At 46.1% G+C, this 22,415-nt stretch overlaps 1 protein-coding gene across 1 annotated transcript in view; it reads right to left on the bottom strand.

The window, feature by feature from the left end:
- The window catches only part of LOC105911920 (WD repeat-containing protein 70), a 66,195-nt gene that overhangs the window by 38,867 nt on the left and 4,913 nt on the right, over nt 1–22,415 (bottom strand). The window contains exons 7-10 of the mRNA XM_031558343.2: nt 22,009–22,142; nt 19,811–19,964; nt 17,467–17,543; nt 6,627–6,801 (exon numbers count right to left, since the gene is read on the bottom strand). Of these exons, the coding sequence (XP_031414203.1) occupies nt 6,627–6,801; nt 17,467–17,543; nt 19,811–19,964; nt 22,009–22,142 (540 nt within the window). The remainder of the gene's footprint in view (nt 1–6,626; nt 6,802–17,466; nt 17,544–19,810; nt 19,965–22,008; nt 22,143–22,415) is intronic.

Raw genomic sequence — 22,415 nt, 5'->3', positions numbered from 1 at the left:
GAATGTGTGGCTCTACCTCCTGTGTGCTGGTTTGATAGAGATGATTTGCCACAGACGCCTGCGTAGGCATTGCATAACTCAAGTTAGCCGGCTGAGACAGAGGGATTTCAGAAGAAGAGGGACTGAGTACAACCGACAGCCAGAGAGACCTCGAACACCTTGCGAAAGCGCTGAGAACGGACGTTAATGGCGTGGAAATTAATTCAGCATGATGGGCTGTAGTCGGGACACCTACTCAACCCTGAGAAAATTTGCTCTGAGCCGGGTTTTTTTCCCCTTTCCCCTTACCCTACCCAGAGCACCCAAGTCGTTACCATCCTGTAAAGTGCGGAGTGTGAGCAGAATAAAGGAGGGAAGGGGTTAGTGTCAGGCCAGCGGGTGACAGCTGGGGCTGAGGAATGGAGTGTGCCAAAGCCACTCCGCCTCCCCAGTGATCCCCCTCCACTGAAACGCGTCACCTGGCAATTTCCTGCTGGCACTCGGACAAAGAGCAGAGCCCGGGCACAGGGGAGGAGAGCTCACAGACCAAGAGATTACAGAGAACCTGCCAGGAGAACTCGGAGACGTTCTTCTGAGTTCTGCAGTGAGGTTCTCCGGAATTCTAAAGCAAACTGGACAACATAGTATTGGTCTATGCTGTTCCAAAGAGGGCAAAGAGAGGGGTCTGCAATAAAACACCCATGAAGAGAGCTGTCCATCTTAGCAGGAAACTTGGAGAGCACAACAAAAGATTCAGCAGCAAATACGGTTCTCAAGAGTACTCAGAGATTTGACAAGATTAGTAGCCTACCTCAACCATGATGCTTTCACATATACTGCACCAAACTTCCAGGCACACTGAATTCAATAACTGGCAAGGTCCTAAAGAGTTCTCCAGAACAACTGCACATAATGCTAAGAGCACATCAGTCAAGTCAAGTATTTTATTGTCAGATGCACAGAATGACACAGGGTCAGACTGGGCACTGAAATTCTTAGGACAAGGCACCGCCTTACTTTAGATTAGATACATTTTGATTAGATTGGATTACATTAGATTAAACTTTGTCATTGTGTAAGGGTACAAAGCCAATTAAATGCAGTTTATATTCATTGAATATTCATGTCGAAACAAGAATAAATTACGTTTTAATCTAATAAAACATTTAATCCATTTGATGTATTCAAGTTGAAGTAGCCAAGGAAGAAAACTGGTTTAGAGCAGTTTCCGTGGTGGTGAGAACTGTATTAGTTGCCCCGTGATTCAAGCTAAGTGCAATGATGGCTAAGTGTTGTTCATACTGTTCCTGCATTTGAAGCGCACATATTGACAGTCAGGGCTTAAATAATATGAAAATGAGACATTTTATCCAATAAACTGAATGTTTTCTCAAAAAGTATGCTAGCTCTCTCTATGAACCAGATTTGGCTCTATTTGGACAATTCTACATGTTTCTTTGCTATGGACTTTTAAATGGGAATTGGCTGGTGGTGGTGGTGACCGACAAAATATTTTTTTCCAAGATAAACACCCTTTTGAATCTGGCGAATCGGCTGGATTAAATATCTCAATTTTCATTTTCGGGGCATTATGCCGGTTTTCACTGTGGTGGTTACCATTTCTTGAACCTCCACTACACACCCTTCCCCTTCTGAGAAATACAGTTCTACCACACACAGACAAACAATTCCTTCAACTTCAGCTGAAGAGCCAACACACACAACCCAATTCAAACACTGAATCAGGAGAAAGGAACGTTGCCTTTGATTACTTAATTACTCAGATGAACTAATAATGGAAAAAGTAGAAAGGAAAGGTAATTAGACTTTCCATTTAGCTTGCTCTAGCCACTCAATCACTACACGAGACAACGTTGTCACATCATAAGCGGTTCCTTACGGCTGGTCAAGAGACTACACCGTTCCTCCGAGACATAAAAACACTGAAACAAATACAATTCCAGGAGAGGCAATCCAGTCTGTTATCTACATCTAGGACTTCAAACTTCAGAGGTTCAGTGCCAGGAACAGGCCCATCCACGATCATCATCTGAACTTTGAATCGTTTCAAAACAGACTAGAAACTGGGAAAAAAAAGACGTGCATTCTGATCGTATCTATATTTAGTCTTTTATCGGATACGTAGCAAAGTAACAGTGTAGTTATCTGATGTGTTTAATGTGGTCATAAAGCAGTTTGCTGAGGTTGCCATATTTGGCAACCTTGGTGGGGATACAGACTGCCCCAGCAGACCCGTTGATAGTATTGCATTAGCATATCTAATGGGCTGTGAATTAATTTTACTACACTGGATGTAAGCCAGTTCACCAACAGCAGCCAAGAGACTTCTTGATCCTGTGTTAGTGTTACTCCTGAGTTCGGAGAAGATGTAACACTTCAAGACGTGTAAAACATCCATCTTTCCTTGAAAATTCATATTCTGCCCTTCTTCGGTCTTCTTGATATAATATATTGATATACTCTGTTTGTTTTGGCATGTTTATTTTGTAGCTTATTTCTGTCACAATTAACACTCCCCTTTCCCACACTGTGTATTCTTTTCTTTCCTCACTCTGTGTGTGTGTGTGTGTGTGTGTGTGTGTGTGTACTGCTCATTGTTGTTTTAGTGACCGTTTTGGGAATTGGAAGATTAGGGTGGGAAGGTTAAAAGACATAAATACAAAATATATATTTGTCAGAAGTCACTGCTTCTGCGACACTGTGGCAAACACCATCTGTGTCAAACTCGCAGAGCGCAATACACTTAACATGGTTTGATGGTTTGTTGTAGGATACGCAGTGTTTCCCCTACCATTATATTAGGGGGGCGCCCCACCCCCCCAACGGCACCCCCCGCCCCCCCTGGAAGGTCAAGTTCATTTTGTTCAATTTTATTTTCTATAAAGCGCCAGATCACAACCGAAGTCATTTAAGATTAGCTTTCCTATAGAACAGGTCTATAGCTTGTTATTTTATTAAACAAAATAAATAGCCTTATGTTATTTATCTTATTTACACGACGGCATGTAATTTCTGTCTCTACATGGTCGCGCGTTTACAATTCTCTGCTCTCTGTATCACGCATGGCGGAGTTCCGCCACGATGCGCACACACACAGACACGTGCGCGCACACACAGGTGAGCACGCTCCCACCAGCGGACAGAATTGGTTTTTAAGAATCAGTGCACAGCTACGGACACTTTTAAGCTTTAAAAAACACATTTCCAGGCGTTCATGGCGGAGATCTTTTCCTAGGTAGGGTCGACAATGAGGCCTAATGAGAATGGCTACAACAGACGTGGAAACAGAACGTACGCCCATGTCCGCACCGAAAATTCAGAAATAGATCTGGCTTCCATTTTTTATCATTTTCCGCGAGTTGTGCGTGGCCCTTTTTACATAGTCTGGTAATAAATCTATGAAATGTAATGAACATTATTTATTTTGCTGTGAATAATGAAGGAAGCAATACGATTATTTCCCAAACCCTCAAGAGCTGTTGCCATGGAGATTTAACGTTACTTTCTGTTTGAAGATAAGGTAGCAGCTAGTGTTGAAGAATGGATGACTTTAAATTGGACGACTTTAAATTAATATATGAAATTGAACATTAACACCTATACGGATAAAATAAATAAACAAGGATATCAAAACAGATTGATAAGCATAGAATGAGAACGGCAGAAACACAGGCAGGACGTTAGATGACGAGACAGATCATAGTGACACAGGCTGTTTTTTTTTCGTCATATGAAGGCTGAGACATTCATAACATTTTATTCAGTCTTACTGATGGTCCTTTTGTAATGCCAACATGTGCACTTCGTTGTGGATAAGTAAAGCCTATTCTGCTAAATTTTTGTAGTCCTGGTAATCTTTTGTTTGGCATATTGGTGAGGTTATTAAGAGGACCATTTCTCAATCGTTTTGTTCTTGATGAATTAATGTTTGTTTATTAATCAGTTATTTTTCAACAAATAACTCAATTATAATTACAAAGAGGACAATTTGCAACTTTTTATCCCAACTTTCACTTGTTTTCGGCAATTTCATTGCAAAAAACACCTAAAAATAAAAACTTTCATCGCAACTTTTTGGAAAAGCTCCTGCGAAATCAGGAATTTTAGGCCGCAAATATCTCAAAACATTTTCTTCCAGAAGGCCAAAAAGGTAAACTGCAGTGACAAAAGCTGCACACTTTGGGGATAATTGTCATAAAAAGACATGTTCCAAAGTTTAGTTCAATGTACAGTTAAAATAATTGTTCAGTTGTTATATTGACTGCTGTCATTAAAAGAAACACATGAACACCATGATTCCTTTAAGCGTTTGTGTCGGTGGCCGCGCCGCGCACTGTGCGGCGGCGCCCCCCCCCCCCAAAGCTGTAAACCTAGGGGAAACACTGATACGTATATGTTAATCAGAAAAGTACTAGTCGGGTTGTGTTTGATGCCAGAGTTCTCTGCCACACCAGCGTTCCATGCAAAATAGTGCACCAGAAAAGCGGAGATCAACACTGTTTTACGCACATGAAAAGACAAACTTGTGTTCTCACACATAAAATATACCCCACACCATGATATGAAGGCTATAGGCAACAGTTTACAAAAGACATGGTGGAAAGGCAACCAGAGTCAGGAGTAGATGAGAAAACAAAACTGCGGGATGACGCTCTTACATGTTAATTCTTAAAATACTGGAACTTTAGCCTATACAATGCATGCACACCAAGCACACAAAAAACGTCTAAGTTTAACCATCTTACAGGCTAGATTTCATGTCACAAGCCTAGTCTATGGGGCAAAAGGCTAACGCTGGCCAGCATTTAAGTTTGTGAGTGTGTGGTTTACCAAATCTCTTGTTAACAGATTCACATTTATAACTATAACAATAATAATAATAATGAATTAATAATATTATTATTAATTAATAATAAATAATAATTCTGGTTAAGGCACCCAAATGGCCAGCGGCAGCCCTGAGAAGAGCAGAGGAAGAAGAGCAGACCTATTGGGGCGAGTCTAATTCATTTTGGGGCCACCAAAATCTGAAGAATTCCATCCCTAAGGGCACCCTGACCCTGGCCTGATATTATACAGAGAAGAACCCTGAGAGTTTATTTACATCGAAGTTATAAACACCCCTTTCCCATCCTCGACACAGCCCTGACCTGGTTAGTGTCAGTGACCTCTTGAACCTTGACCTATCTTGGCTGGTCAATCTTTGCTGGACCTTGTGTTTCTACATGCTGCGTTTGACCCTATCCTCACTCAATACAACACTCCCAACGTAGAGCATTCATTTCAACCACTGGGCCGTCTCGCTCATTGGTCTAAGGTTTGAATACTTTTGAGTTTAGCACTAAGTGTGCAGGTATTCTCCTTCCTTTGTGCTAGTCATTGTCGCCTGCACCTGACCCCATACATGAATGGGATAGGCACATTCTTCTTAATTGTCTTTGCCGTGACCCTTACTTCTCCGGACCCCATACCTCATACCTCTGGAGAACACAAAAAAATCAATCCCATCTTTACCATAAAGACAGAGCAAGGGGACACATTCTGATTGTCGTCGGGAATGAAATGGTGACAATGGTGGATTATGTTGGTTGCATGCATTGGCCACCAACCTCAGAATATACACCAACGGGACAGTATACGGAGTACAGAGCAGTAGGGATCAAGAGGAATGACTGCCATAGGCCAAAAATATGATGCATTTAGTTGCTTGGTCTCTAATTGGTTCATTTCTCTAGACTTTTCCCACCTGATAGTGTAATGGGGGAGGGACCTGGAGAAAACAATGTTTTGACTTTTTAGTAGTGCTGTCAAACGATTAAAATATTTAATCGCGATTAATCGCATTTTTGTCATAGTTAACTCAAAATTAATCGCGATTAATCGCAAATTTGTAGCTATTCTAAATTGTATTTATTTTTTCCATCATTTTATTTTTATTTTACTGCCCTTATCAACATGGAAAAGTGGATTGGCTTGCTTTAAGCAAATGTTTTATTTTATTGAAAACCAACATTGCCAAACAGGGCGGTACAAAATAAAATGATAAAGTGCACATTTCAGGTAAACAAGGACTCAGCCTATAGTGCAGTTAAACCATGGCTTAATATTTTCTTTTTTTCAAGTTTGCTGGGAACATAGCAGTCAGGCCTCTTATTTCAGAAACAATGAACCGTAACAGTTAGGTTACCAATAAAAAGGTAAGCCTACTACTTCTTTGATTTCAGCCAGCTGCCTGTTGACATTTTCAGACAACAGTGAAGCTCGCTTCTTTTGCACAACACAACTTTTAAAAGTAAACTTTCCATTCAGAAGCTTTTTATCATCCATTTCGCCGTATCGCGCTCACCATTCACTCAAACCGTAACGTTAGCCTACTACACAGTTTGCGAGGCCAAAAAGGACGTTAATCTAAAAAAAAAAAAAAAATAATAATAAAAAAAGAAATCGCGTTAATCTCGCGATAAAAAAATGAACGCCGTTAAAATGGGTTTGCGTTAACGCCGTTAATAACGCGTTAAACTGACAGCACTACTTTTTAGCAATGGGTTCACCATCACTGACTAGCTGTTTAGACAATATGTGCCAACAGAGGCAGGGGGAAACCTCCTCACTGATGGGTGACTTACGCTTAAGTTGCGGTCCCAGATCTGGATTGTGCCATCTTGGCAGCCTGCGGCGATGAGCTTGCCATCCCTACTGTAGGTGCAGCAGGTTGGGATGACTCGCTTGCCCTGGTAGGAGCGGGGCTTGAACACAGACTTGTGTTTCTTCTCAGAGTTCACGTCCCATGTGCGCACAGTACTGGAGGCCAGGGAGAAAAAAGAAAGGAGTTGATTAAGTGAGAGAGAGAGAGAGAGATACAGCAGATGACAGAATAACAGTATAAAGATCAATTGTTACAAGGAGAGAAAGACAAACAGCAACAGACTCACATTACGGAAAAGCCTTGAAAATCACTCACTCACACACAGAGATTAAACCAGACCACCCTACACGCCATCTACACAACTCTGCATCACCTCTCACCCTTAAACAAACAACAAACTTCTGAGTCTTTACGACAACACTGACACAGAGCAAGAACCAAGCAGTCCTGACAGAGTGGAAAAAATGACACTTGAATAATGGCCTGGGACTTCTGCGAAAAGAAAAGCAGACACACACACTGGAAATGAAGTGGAGGATCAGGATGCTATGCAGGGATGCTGATCCCTCTGAATGCCTTCTGCCTAAACACCAGACATGACGGTGCCGCATCTAGGGCCTGAAGAAGGCCTAAAGGCACCGAATGTTAAATAGCGCTTAAGTACGTCCTGACCCAGGAGGACTTATAAACAGAGAGAACAGTAGATCAGAATGACAGGCGCATTGTGGGGTTCCGTGAAATTCACATTTTCTTCTCAACATCTGCTTAACACATTACAGCTGCTGGGTGGACATGGAGGGCACACACACAAACACACACACACACACACACACACACAAAACTATATGCACATGCACCAACACCTACCATAACTCTAACATCACACAGATGTATGTATATCCACACACACACACACACACACCTATCGACTGCTCACACTTTTTATCACAGCCTTTTCTAATGGACTTCAGGGAGATAAAAAGGAAACACACACAGACCGATGTATATACACACACATTCAGCCTCAAAATAGTCCATAGTAAATAGTACATATACAGACATAATATGAAAAACTAGGCTGGAATTCGCTTGGCGTAAACCAGGACCTCCAAGTCCAATGTGAGGCAGGAACAAACCCACAGTAGATACAGGACACAAAGAGGGGACGGATGGAACAGAACACTAAATCACAGGCAGACGGCATGATGGGAAATGGGACAGTCGAAAGGTCCCCGCCACCTCTGCGCAACTCTGGGTCACAGAGGAACAAAGACGACCACTCAAACGCCGGCCTAAGTGCTCACACACACGTCCACACACAGACATTCTCCAATTCACTGGATGCACATATCCTCACACACTCTGCAAACACACCAATATAGGCTATGTAGACACTTCAACACAGGCAGAACTGCACCCAGCCCTTACAACACAGTTTTCTTTACATTCTCCCTCGCTCCACCCAAACATCACGCGCCCCATACTGCTCCCTCATTCTGCTTTAAGAGCTGGGGTGAGAAAGACAGCAGTAAGGTCAAATACATGCTGGACGCAGTGAATAGAAGAAGGGAAGAAAATAGCAGTAAAGAAAGAGACGAGAGGAGAAAGAGAAAGGAGAAGAGAGAGTGAGAAAGAACCTAAAAGCTGTTCTCCCACCACAGGTTCTCCCACCCTCACCATCCCGGCGGCTGCTTTAACCAGCCTGACCTTTGGGGTCACAGAGGTCGTGCCAAGAGCGTAAACACACACGTGTCTCTGACAACACACCCCACCACACACCCCCACTGTGTTTAGACAGCGAGGCCGAACTCGCACAGATGCCAGCCAACAGACCTCAGCCCGCGCCCCTCACCGCTGGCCCGTGCCTCAAGGAGCCTTCACCACACAGCAGGTCCCAGACACAGGAAGTGCTCAATCATGGCTGGGATGGTCGTGATGTAGAGGCTGGAAGCACCAACCAGCCCTGCCAATGCAGAAATGTTGAGTGATGATCGTGTTGTTTGGGCATGCTGTGAAGGCCGTAGCGGGCTGTGCGGCGGGTGAGGGATGTGTCCACCTGCTCTGTGTCAGTCTCTCTGTCTAGCCGACGTGCAGGTTTCTCCTGGCAAGGAGGAGCGCTGGGAAACTGGACTCAGCGCTGTTATACGACACATGCTAGAACAACCTTTTTTTCTGGGGCTCAGGCCCCTATACTGTGTTGTCACTGAACACACACACACACAGGACCCAAGGTGATAAGAGACACAGGCCATACAGCCCCAGCAGAGCACAGCCAGTTTACGAGCTGACGTGACCATTCACACATAAACCCACCAGCTCAGCCTGCTGATCCCACACACACCCTGCACTCTCTCCCACACGCTCATGAACACACACATGCACACACACAATGCACTGGCTCTGCCTGACACATTCACACTAGGCCTGCCGTCTCACACAAAATGACTTACAAACACACACACACATCTTTAACCAGCTGTTTCACTCTCGCTCACCCTCTCTCTCTGTCGGTCACACACACACACACACACACACACACACACACACACAGCAGCTCCATGTGCTAAATTCATACATATGCACACACAGTACTACGCTCATAAATACACACGCACACGCATGCACACAGGCACCACCCGTCAGATGCTATCAGCTTCTGATCCCGGGCAGACGAGTGTAGCTGGGACAGCCTCACAGATGGAGGGATGATAAGGAGGAGAAATGAAAGAGAGCCTGATCAAAGCACGGCTGTGGTGGGGGCCACATTAGGGACCGTGTTGGCTGTCACCGCTGGTGATTATGGATGGATGAGTGTGTGTGAGAGAGTGTCAGAGTGTGTGTGTGTGTGTGTGTGTGTGTGTGTGGGGAAGAGGAGAAAGTGGCGGGGTCAAAAATAATGCTGCCTCCCAGGGAGGGGCAAGAGGGGGATGGGGGGGGAGCGGATGGGGTGCAGTTGCTTACTAATGTCAGTGCCAGCACAGTGAGTAAGGGCCAACCTATCCCTTCATGAGCTGATTAAAGTGTAAGTTTACCCCCAGCTCTGAGCCCAACCCCCCTGCATCAAATGCTAGTGTGGGCAAGGGGCTGAGAGAGGGAGCGGGGAGGGGAGGGGATGACAGTTTACCAGACTAAGAATATATCATGACGCGGATATGTACCAACCGGTCGAATCTACGTCAGCATTGGCCTTAAAACAGTACATGGAGTTACATTGGCCATGTTATTAAACAGTACATGGAGTGTTGAGCTTTTCTTTTTCAACCCATAAAATGCCGATTTTCAATGTTAACACCAGCATCGACGTGTTTGATCACAGTAGTCATACTGTTAAGTTTACTGCTCAAAAAACACATTTAAGTGTTTAAGTGTTAAAACTCACGAGACTAAAGTGGTAAAACCGTGATTATGACTGCTATACTGGATGACCAGTTAGACTACACACACCCACACTTTTCCTGCCTGTTCATGATCCCAGGGACTTCAAGCAAGACAACGTGGTGATGAAAGTGCGAGCATTTTTCGAACGTGCAAAAGGTCGACACAAACGCTGCACTCCCTGACAGGGGAAGACATGGAACACTTCACCTATAAAGCAGACTACCAGTTTCTGCCTCCCTGGACTGCACGTGAACCTAACGAGGCTCCCCGACTGATTGCCCCAACTTGTTCCACAGCGCCAAAAGATTTGGATCTCACACCCTGTTTCCATGGAGATGGCGCTTCACCCCCCCCAATAAGTGCACTCACCACCCCTGAAAAAAGCCCAAATTAGGTGATCCCAAGCAACGTAGTAATCCCCCGGAGAGTTGGGTTACATCTAGGAAAAATGGGAAATGCATTTGGAGGAAAAGCGAGGAATGCAAGAAATGAAATAATAATTTTAAAAAAAGGCAGAGTTGAGCCAGAGGGGTGAGGTATCGTCTTACAGTCCACGAGACACAACACAGAGTACTCACAATAGCAAAAACACAAAAACACTTTTTGGCTCACTTGTCTGGTTCAACAGTGCAATTCCACATGCCTGATCATGGCTATATTTGAACCAGGAGAAAAAAAATGAAAAACTACAACTATGTCCCACAATGGGCCAGCGTCACTGTCAACTTTAAGTGACCTGTCAATCACCCGATGACGTCACGCTCTTGAACTAATGGGGGCTTTAGTATGAATCCAATTTGAGATGCGCCCTCTAGACCTCATGCGCTCTGGCGAGTGTGAGAGTGCAAAAGCTGTTTAGTTAGCAGAGCCCAATTGCCACAAGCTTGGAGTTATCTGCTGAAGGGTGTCTGGATGTTTGCCACCGAGGCTGGAAGTCATCCGCTGTCTGATCCCTCGGCTCTGAGTAAAGGGAAGAAGTGTGGCTCTCAAGGCCGACGCCTACCGGTGACACATATCACAACATCATTCCAATTCATTTTAATGGAGTTCTCCGAGTCCATCAAGCCCATGCTTCCAACAACTTGTACAGTTTGTTTTTAAGAAGTGGCTGACTAGAATCTAGATCTGAATCTTAGTCACTGGTTTTATGGAAACAAAATCAGACGTCCCAGTGTCTAGTGTCAGTCAGAGTTGTAGAAATTATTCCAGCACTATTTTAGAGTCGCTTTCCTTTTTCAGATGTTCCCCAGATGTTGCATGGGGTTAAGGTCAGGTGATTACAGTGGAAAGAAACAAGGAGCAAGCTCACTCTCTTTAGTTTAAATGCATGTCTCACGGAGAAACCTTCATATGCACTGTGGCTATGCTAGGCCTAGGTAATAAAGGTAGGCTATGCTAGGTCTAGGTAATAAAGGTAGGCTATGCTAGGGACATGAGAAATACAACACTACTAAATGTACGGTTTCATACATTTGTGATTATAGTGGAAACTTCTTGAGAAATCTATGTACTCACTTCATATATACATGCATACTGTTTCTAATAAATATGACTGACAGCTACAGCAGATCCGTGTTTGCCATTTTATCTTGGTGGTTGACATTTTTCAGCCACAGATATTTGGACCAGTCACATACACATTAATCACACCCACACCCACACCCACACCCACACCCACACCCACACCCACACCCACACCCACACCCACACCCACACACACACACACACACACACACACACACACACACACACACACACACACACAGCCTCCTCTCAGCAGTCCTGCCCCTGTGTTGACAGATATATTGATCACTGTCGCCTCAGAAACCACAGGGCTCCATAAGGCTCCCCATGGAAACGGGTTTCATAGCCCATCTGTTCAGGGCGACAGGGCCGGCTACAACAGGTGGCAAACCTGCGGTAGTGACCTGAACCAGAGCTCCAAAGTGGACCAGCAGCTGAACCAGGACACGGCACCGCACCTACAGCACCGACCTCGTATCAAACTTGAGATATGTACTGGCACCGCCACCAGAGGGTCAAAAAGGGCCGTCATAAGCGCGGGAAGAGCCGGTCTACCACAACACTAAGCTGTAGACTGTAGTCTGCATGGTGGACCAAAGCTCACATGTGGGCCTGTGGTTACCCGCGGAGCCAGGACTCGTAAACAGAGCCAGAGGACGCACATGGGAATCTGTGGCATTCCCGCTTTACAAGAGCATTCTTGGAGATGCTTGCAGGCCGGGCCGAAATCCCTCCAGTGCCATCAGACTGCTATGGAAATTGAAGTTTAAGGGCTTCAAAGGACAAAGTGTGCTTTGAACCAGTGCCTGGGTAGAAAGTATGTGTGTGTGTGTGTGTGTGTGTGTGTGTGTGTGTGTGTGTGTGTGTGTGTGTGTGTGTGTGTGTGTGCACACACACACACCTGTTTGAAGCTAAGGAGCCAGGATTTTTCCGCATTGAATAATTACACTTTTTACACAAGTTCACTGCTGGTCTGATTGATGTTTTCCCCTGTTTAAGTCTGAATGGAGAACTACACATAAAAGCAGCTTCCTCCAAGACAGCATAAGCGGGAGGCCAACAGCATCCCCACGCTTCCTCCTCACTCTTTTAAAGACCAGCCGTGGCTCTTAGCCCCCCGGTGATCAGCACAAGAGCCAGCTAGGCAGCGTAGCTCACAGCGACTAAAGGAACAGACAGCTGCATGGCCCGACATGACAGCTAGAGAGAAAAGACCAATTACTCACAACTGGGATCTCAGGTTAAGAAGAATAGAGAGAGAGAGAGAGAGAAAGAGAGCGAGAGAGAGCGCAAAAGAAAGAGAAAGAGAGAGAGAGAGAGAGATTTTTTGCTGAAAGGAGGGAAGGCCTGCTCCGAGGCCAAACTGCTGCAGAGAGCGGAGTGCCATGCTGGGCCAATCACTATGCTCTGACCTAGAGGCCAGCGCCCACACACACACACTCTCTTACAGTCAGTGTGTCACTCTTACGCATACCTTCTGCCTGACACACACTATACACATGAATGCCTTCACACACACACAGACACGCCATAAACACAGTTATGCTCCCATTAAGCACACACACACACACACACACACACACATTTACCAACACCCATTTTTGGGGAAGCAACAAACAGCCTGACATTAGTTGGCATGCGTGTTGGTGTTTAAAAGGTGTGTTTGTGTTTAAAGATGTGTGTGTGCATGCGCTATGAGTAGCAGCTTGCAGGTGTGGCAGAATGTGCGTGAGTGTATAGGAGAGTGTGTGTCTGTGTGTGTGCATATGAGAGAGTGTGTGTGTGTGTGCATATGAGAGTGTGTGTGTGTGTGTGTGTGTGTGTGTGCATATGAGAGAGAGTGTGTGTGTGTGTGTGTGTGTGCATATGAGAGAGTGTTTGTGTGCATATGAGTGTGTGTGTGTGTGTGTGCATATGAGAGAGAGTGTGTGTGTGTGTGTGTGTGCATATGAGAGAGTGTGTGTGTGTGTGTGTGCATATGAGAGAGAGTGTGTGTGTGTGTGTGTGTGCATATGAGAGAGTGTTTGTGTGCATATGAGTGTGTGTGTGTGTGTGTGTGTGTGCATATGAGAGAGAGTGTGTGTGTGTGTGTGTGTGCATATGAGAGAGAGTGTGTGTGTGTGTGTGTGTGCATATGAGAGAGTGTCTGTGTGTGTGCATATGAGAGAGTGTGTCTGTGTGTGTGTGTGTGTGTGTGTGTGTGTGTGTGTGCATATGAGAGAGAGTGTGTGTGTGTGTGTGTGTGCATATGAGAGAGTGTTTGTGTGCATATGAGTGTGTGTGTGTGTGTGTGCATATGAGAGAGAGTGTGTGTGTGTGTGTGTGTGCATATGAGAGAGTGTGTGTGTGTGTGTGTGCATATGAGAGAGAGTGTGTGTGTGTGTGTGTGTGCATATGAGAGAGTGTTTGTGTGCATATGAGTATGAGTGTGTGTGTGTGTGTGTGCATATGAGAGAGAGTGTGTGTGTGTGTGTGTGTGCATATGAGAGAGAGTGTGTGTGTGTGTGTGTGTGCATATGAGAGAGTGTGTGTGTGTGTGCATATGAGAGAGTGTGTCTGTGTGTGTCTGTGTGTGTGTGTGTGTGTGTCAGGAGGCCACTGTGTGGGGTTCAGTCTGCAGGCCCATGTCCTCATGACTCCCTGGGGTCCTGCTCCACCCGTGCTCCACCCGTGCCCCCCCCCCCCTTCAGCCATCACAGGAGCCGCTCAGCCGGGCTCAGCTCAGCTCATACATTTTCATTTGGCTGTCATCTTAATCCACAGCGACTGCTGCATTACCACGCCTCTTATCTCTGCACCCCTGCTCCCCACCTCTACGCCTGGCGCGAGCACACACACACACACACACACACACGCACGCACGCACGCACGCACAGTGACGCACAAACCTCATGTCTTAAGTCACACAGGCAAACAAAATAAACTCACACTGTCAAAACACAATACTATAGTCACACATACAAACACACAAAGACAATTCTGATTCGTACACATAGACCTACACAAGCTCACAGTCATGGACGCACGCACACACACACACACACACACACACACACACACACACACACACACACACACTGCCAGGTACACTCAACCATGTCAAACACACCTACTGACATGTCTGTGGAGGTTTTGGGGGAGTAGCTGTAGCTGGGGGGGGGGGGGGGGGGGGGTGTTGGGGGGTACACACAAGCCACACTGGTGGATCACAGAAAGTCCACTTCTGTCGCTTTCATAAGCCCCCAAATAACCCCCAAAAACAATGGTACACACACACACACTCTCACTGCAGCTGACTCTAGCCAACACCCACCACCACTAACGTGCCACGGGAACATTTCCAGATCGCAAATGAAAGGCAAATAAAGCAGTCACACACATCTGTGGCCACGCGGCACATCTGCAGGGAACAGCGGCGCTCAATAAACACGCAGCCGTGACGAACCGCCGGCCCAGAGCGTGTGGATTAGGGGTTTTCAGCTGGGCCAGACGGGGTCCAGTTTCAGCACCACAGCCCTGTCACAAGCTGTTACACTCACCACGAAGTCTAGCGCGCGACGCGACACACACACACACACACACACACACACACACACACACACACACACACACACACACACACACACACACACACACACACACACACACACACACACACACACACACACACACACACGTCTTTAGTATCTAGGAAATGTCTTCATAAACTTTCAAGAAAGACTGCTGCAACACAAGCCCCTGCTGACACTCCTACCAAGCAATTCCCATCAATCACTCCCAAGTTTCACATGTCCGAGGGAAGAGCTAGCTCCCTTCGGAGCAAAGACACACATACCACAACACATCAACAAAACAAACTCAACCCTGCTCAACATGGACAGGGTTTGTGGCAAGGGACCATGCACTTGCTGAGCACCAGTCAATCAACTGTGGGTGAATGGTACTCCCTACTGGTGGCACAGAGGAAGACTAGAGTCATCTCTAGCAGCAAGAATGCTGGATGAAGTATATGCCTGCGCACTGACCAAAATGTCCCTTTTAACGGAGTCAACTCTCATCCTTCAAGCGGCCTGCTCTGTTACACGTTCACTGGTCTGACTTAAGGTGAAGTGACTCATGGCTGGTTCAGTCACATGCCAGAGCTGCTATCCAATCTGTACTGCGGAGGTCCAGCATTTAAAGTTGAGGGTGACACACCAGTGGAAATGCAGACACAACTTTTTTTTATTATCTCATACTTATGACTGCCAACCATGAGTTTTCTTATTAGTAATGCCACCAGAACTCCAGACAATACAGGAGGGCTTAACACGTCCATTCCTTTAAAACAATCCTTTAATGATGATGCTACATGGCCCTCATTAACCATAACTGGAAGAAACCTGTTAACCTTAAAGGTCTATTTCCCACCGGTGGGAAAATAGTTTTTTGTTCTTGTTCTCAATATGTCTTTAAATTTCTGCGAGTTTTTGTCCTAGAATCATAAAAAGAACACCCCCAGAAACCTTTAATCTTCTACATACAGCAGGTAAAATAAGTATTGAACACGTCACCATTTTTCGCAGTAAATATATTTCCAAATGCAGGAGGAGTGAAAACATTTATCAGAAGAGTTGTCCAAGAGCCAAGGACCACTTGTGGAGAGCTTCAGAAAGACCTGGAATTAGCAGGTACAATTGTTTAAAAGAAAACAAAAAGTAATGCACTCAACCGCCATGGTGCCCGCTCCCCACACAAGACGCCATTGCTTAAGAAAAAGCATGTTGTTTAAAGTTTGCTGCACAACATTGAGGCTAGCCTGTGAAATACTGGGAGAATATAGTCTGGTCAGAAGAGCGCAAAATTGAACTTTGGATGCCATAATACACACCATGTTTGGAGGACAAATGGCACTGCACCTCACCCTAAAAACACCAGTTTGGAGGTGGGAACATTGTGGTGTGGGGCTGCTTTTCAGCATATGGTACTGGCAAACTTCACATAATTGAAGGAAGGATGAATGGAAAAATGTACAGAGACATTCTTGATAAAAATCTGCCGCCAACTTCCAGGATGATGAAGATGAAACGAGGGGGACATTTCAGCAAGACAATGATCCCAAACACACAGCCAAGGAAACTCTTAATTGGTTTCAGAGAAAGAACATAAGGCTGCTAGATTTGAATCCAATTGAAAATCTATGGGAGGAACTGAAGATCAGAATTCATAGAAGAGGCCCACGGAACCCTTAAGATTTGAAGACTGTTTGTGTGGAAGAATGGGCCAAAAATCACACCTGAGCAATGCATACGACTAGTTTCTCCATACAGGAGGCGTCTTGAAGCTGTCATTACCAACAAAGGTTTTTGTACAAAGTATTAAATAAATATCAGTAAGCGTGTTCAATACTTTTTCCCTGTGTCATTTCACATTATTACACATAACTTAAATTCTGAACTTATTTGTTTTGGTTACTTTGTATGTATGGATTACTTGGGTTAAATTGTATTACTTTTGATATTCATTTTAGCCTGTGTAAAGTTAATTTGTCTTAATGTACCGGTAGGCACCTGCGGCTTATAGACATGTGCGGCTTATTTATGTTACAAATAGTATTTTTTTTTAAATTCAGTGGGTGAGGCTTATATTCAGGTGCGCTCAATAGTCCGGAAATTACGGTATTTCCAACATCAGGTGAAAATTCCATGTCAATAGCACCTTTGGAAATATATTTACTGCGAAAAATGGTGACATGTTCAATACTTATTTTACCCGCTGTATATGCCTCTTGTGCATCAATGTTTTTTAGTTAGAGGAAATATACAAAAACATCAAGGCAAGACAGACTACCTAAAAAGGTCTAACATGGTCATAATGAAGTCTGTTGAGAATGGTCTGTGGTGGAGTAATGGAGTCTGAAACGTTCAGAGATGACTCACCCATCGTTGGAGCAGGTGAGGAACTCCTCTTTGATCTTGGGGTGCCAGCAGCCACTATTCAGCATGGCTGTGTGACCCTGAAGGGAAAGAGTGGAAGCTCCAGTTAGCCAAACAGACATCTTAAAAAAAAAGAGCAGACAGCGTGACTACGACAAACAAATTAAGACAAATAAAAAGCGTTGGCACGGAATATGACGTTTAGCCCGAACTTCACCCAGCCTGCCTTCAGTCTGGAGCATGGCCTCGATGCTCCACACATCAAAAGCCCACAAACCCTGCTTAAGCGAAACAAAAATTGTATATTTATAAAATGGTCTACCTTAGGGTAGAAACTTGACCTGCTGGTCATGTATAAGCTGCATTTAGGAGGGAAACGGCACACGAGGCAAACTGTTAACTTGAGCCTCATCACTGTAGCCAGTGCACTTCAGAACAAGCTCTGTCAAAGCATGTCTGGAGGCCTTAATGAAATGGAGGTCTGGAAGCCTTAATGAAATATTGGGGTCATATTTTATATAAAAAAATAAATAAAAAAAAGACAGATTTAAAAATGAACCATGAGTACCAAAAGCCTGAACCTTTTGAGAGGCCAGTGGCTTGAGTCTACTGTTTTATGTCATGGGAAAGAGCACGGGGAGAAGTCCTCTCCCGAACGGAGATCAGCCAAGAACTAAAGTGCTCCAAGCTGTGGGATCACGGCGCGGTGACCCCGACCAAAACTCCTCCAGCAACAGACATTTAAAAAGAAAAACTCAAAACCATAACAAATAACAAGCTCAGAGAGGATGGGCCTTCAAGAGGAGACGGCGACCAGGAGGAGACGCATATCAAAAATAGAAAAAGAGAAAACATTTAGGCGTATGCTGGCATATTTAGGGTGGAATATGATGTATCGATGCTATACACACACACACACACACACACACACACACACACACACACACACAGATCTACTGGGTGGCTGGGTGGGTGTGTACACTTGTGTGTTTTTCTGGCTCTGTGTATCTAATGATGAAGCCACATGAACAGTAAACACACAAGCTACTGTTTCCTTGTTGTTGCCACGGTTACGGGGGAACGGAGAGGCAGAGAGAGCATGGGTGGCTGGAACGGCTTATTTGTCCCAAGTGGCTAAAAACAACCCAGGAAAATAAATCCAGTGATGATGGAGGCTTAATAGGCCACTGTGAGCCACACCGTGGCAATGCACATCTGACTTACGGCCCGACAACACAGGACAGCAAATTGGCAATGACTAAGGAGAACCAGACGGCGGAGCACATGAACAAGAACACACACACACACACACACACACACACAAATGCAAATACAAACACACCACATGAGAGAATGACAATTACAAGTGAAAAGGAGATTCTAGGAAACCCCTGAGTTTGGTACGTGTGTGTGTGTGTGTGTGTGTGTGTGTGTGTGTGTGTGTGTGTGTGTATACAGACGGAGGATAGCATGAGGACACAGCACATTAAAGTGACTTATGTGCTCCACTGCACCTTGCAGTAAATTAGAGGAGCAACCGGGCAGCAGAGCACATCCAGAGTGAGGGGAAGAGGAGTCATGCAGATGGTGGGGTGGGTTGGTTGGTTGGTTGAGGGAACCCCTAGCCCCAAAATAAACACAGAGTAAAAAACGCACGCACACACGCATTTCCCATTAAGGAAAGGGTTTACAAAACACTTCATTACCCCTCAGTCATCAGCTCCAGATGCTAAACACTCAGCCACCCACACACACACACACTCACCCACACAGTCACCCACACACACACACACAGTCACCCACACACACTTACCCACACACACAGTCAGGTCCCTTGCTCTATTTACTGTTGTCCATGTTGCTTGGTGCCGGGTGCCTGGGTTGTGTGTGCACTGACCACCCCATCTCACCCCCGTGGGTTCACTGTATCCTGTAACCAGTTGCCCCAGTGTCTTTGCTGGACACCACATCCATGTGACCACTGCGTAATATAATGGACATTTTTGCTCTGATAACAATGGCAGGGCTAGGCACCCCATTTGCTTCAATTAATGCACTGTGCATTCTGCTCTCCTGAATGCCAAACATGTATATGCCCTACTGTCTGGGCTCTGCATTTCTGTCCACAAACCAGCTTAATACCTACACACATATTGGTGGCGTAGACGTCCATTACTGTCTCTTGGTGACCACATCAACTACTGTTCGAGGGATGGAGGACACAGCCATCCCAATGACGAGGGAAGAGTCCCCCATTGGAACGATCTGAAAGTGAATGAGTTGGCACTGCTCGCCTCTTCGGTTCCCCCGTTCCCAACTCTGTGGTGCGCCACAGTCCCCGGCTCACCTTGGTGTTGGCCATGTCCACGATGTACTGGTCCCCCTTCACACACTCCATCACGTTGAAGCCGTCCCGGTCCAGGACCTTGGCCTGGGCGTTTCCGGCCACCACCAGGATCACGTCACCCGTGTTGCTGTACTGCAGGGACCTGATCTGATGACTGTCAGAGACAGAAAGAGACAGAGAGAGACAGAGAGTGGTCAGAACAAGAGCCAGCCAGAAACCCAGTAGCACTTCTCTCAGGGCAAACCCACCATGCCAGAGAATGGAACATAAATACGCTGCAAAATAGGACACGCGTCACTTAAAACAGCTCAGTCACTGAGCAGTGGTGGCATAGGAGTCATACACGCATGCTCTACACGAGTGATTGACGTGCTCTCTATCAATGATGACAATGAGATATGTCAACAGTGCAGAAAGAGGCCAGGTCCTTTCCATCAGAGCTAGAGCGGTCCAAAAACAACCCCCTGAACCGGGGGCTCAGGTCACTGGATCGACTGAAGCACCGGGCCCCCCCCCCCCATCCCTCTGGGAGTGTTCAAGCCCAGCTCCGGGCCCCCCCCCCCCCCCCCCCCCCCTCTGGGAGTGTTCAAGCCCAGCTCCGGGCCCCCATGTCAGAGGGAGAAAGCAAGGGACGGCACCTCTTATCATCCCGTAGTCAAAAACATCTGTCTGAGTTGAGCAAGACCCAACCCAAGACAATCCTGTTTATTGTTGCAGAAAGGGCTTTTTAAAAAGGTGAAAACAAGAAGATAGAAAGAAAATCCACAGTTGTCATGGTATTACAAATTTCAGCAACAACAACAACAACAACAAAAAGGAAACGGCGGTGAGCCTTCAACCCGACACACATACTCGCACAGACAGCAGAACACAGAAGACACCCCGAGGACTCGTCCCGGTAATGTCAGCCAGTAAGAACAAACCCGCAGAGAAACAAATCAGAGCGAGAAAGTTTGAGGAGGACAGAGAGAGACCCTTGAGAGAAAGAAAGTAGCCCAGCTCATTGATAGAGAGAGATTAATGCCCTCTGTAGAGCGACTAAGAAGAAAAAGGAGAGAGCGTGACAGACGGAGAGGGAGGCACAGTCCAAGCCAATGTCATTCTCACATTTTACAGCACAAGCTGTTACTTTATAGCATGTTTTTGGCATTGGAGCACAGGATAGAGAGAGACAGGATGGAAAGAGAAAGAGAGAGAGAGAAAGAGAGAGAGAGAGAGAGAAAGTAATTTGAGTTTCTCTTTGCGGATGCAGGAGTGATGAGGGGACTTTCTGGCAGACACTCGTCTAGAGCGAGGCGCCCGGAGCAGCTCCCTATGAGCCTCACCGCCCAGCGAGGCCATGAGGAGGTGTGGACAAGGACCAGGAGACATGCACTCTTAAACAGAAACACACACGCACACACACACACGCACAGAGGGCCACCATATGCCTCAACCACAAGCCTCCATCCAAACCCTGTTGTCACCCTGAGAGAGGAGGACGCTGCTGCAGCTGGATGGGGGGTTAAGGGGGTAGTCTGCTATGCCAATGAGGCGGAGCACCTCCGATAATCGCTTGTCGTGGGGAAGAGGCTCAAGCCCCATTGGCTTCCAGTCCCACGGGACATCTCACACTGTGACTACTTCCGCACGCGGGCGAAGTATGTTGCACACAGGTACACACACGTACACAAACACAGAGAGGACAAAACCACACACACACACACACACACAAACACACACACACACACGTGTGCACACTCCTGTACAGACAAACACAGACAACCGGAACATGCATCTGGGTCCATTTAGCCAACTGGGCTGATTGGACATGAGTGGAAGAATGGGGGGCCCATTCCTGAGAGATGAAACCACCACAGTATAAACATCAAACCCAGCAGCACTGAGCAATCATACAGGCAGAGAGATGGACGGGGGAGAAGAGAGGAGAGGAGACAGAAGAACAAAGGAAAGACAGGGTAAGACAAGGAGACAGTGTAAGACAGAAGGGGGACAGAAAAGAAGGAAAGAAATACAAAAGGGAGAAGCAGCAGTGGTTTGCTGGATTAATGAGTGAGTGACAGAGAGAGGAAAGGGAGCCCCAGACGAGAGAGAGAGAGAGAACGAGAGAGAGAACATCACAGGGCCGAGAAGACGAGTGTGAATGAGAGAAAGATGAGTAGGAGGAGGAGGCTGAAGACGCTGCCCGCTGCGCTCACCATTCACAGGGCTGCAGGGATCGGAAGGCCTGCAGTGACGTGTCCATCCCGGCAAAGTCCCAGAACTTCACATCGTAGTCGTAACCCCCGGTAACCAGCCGTGCTCCCGAGGGGTCCAGGGCCATTGCCGACACCTTCAAAAGGAGAAGACCAACCCAGGGTCACACACACGCAGACCACACACACATTTTATGACACCTGCAGAAGCACATTAGCAGGCCGCTGTCACAAAAGAATGGATGAATCAGACCCCATGCAAGCAGTTCCATGTAGGCACGCACAAAAGACATTTACAGAATATAGCAGTTTAGTTCAGACAAGACACACACAAAGACAGCAAGTGCTAGACCACACACACACACACACACACACACACACACACACACACAGAGCAGGAGCAAAGCTAC

Source organism: Clupea harengus, chromosome 21, assembly GCF_900700415.2.
Source record: "Clupea harengus chromosome 21, Ch_v2.0.2, whole genome shotgun sequence".
In the NCBI taxonomy this organism is placed as follows: Eukaryota; Metazoa; Chordata; class Actinopteri; order Clupeiformes; family Clupeidae; genus Clupea; species Clupea harengus.
The sequence above is the reverse complement of the archived record's forward strand: the minus strand, read 5'-3'. Positions and strand labels throughout refer to the sequence as shown.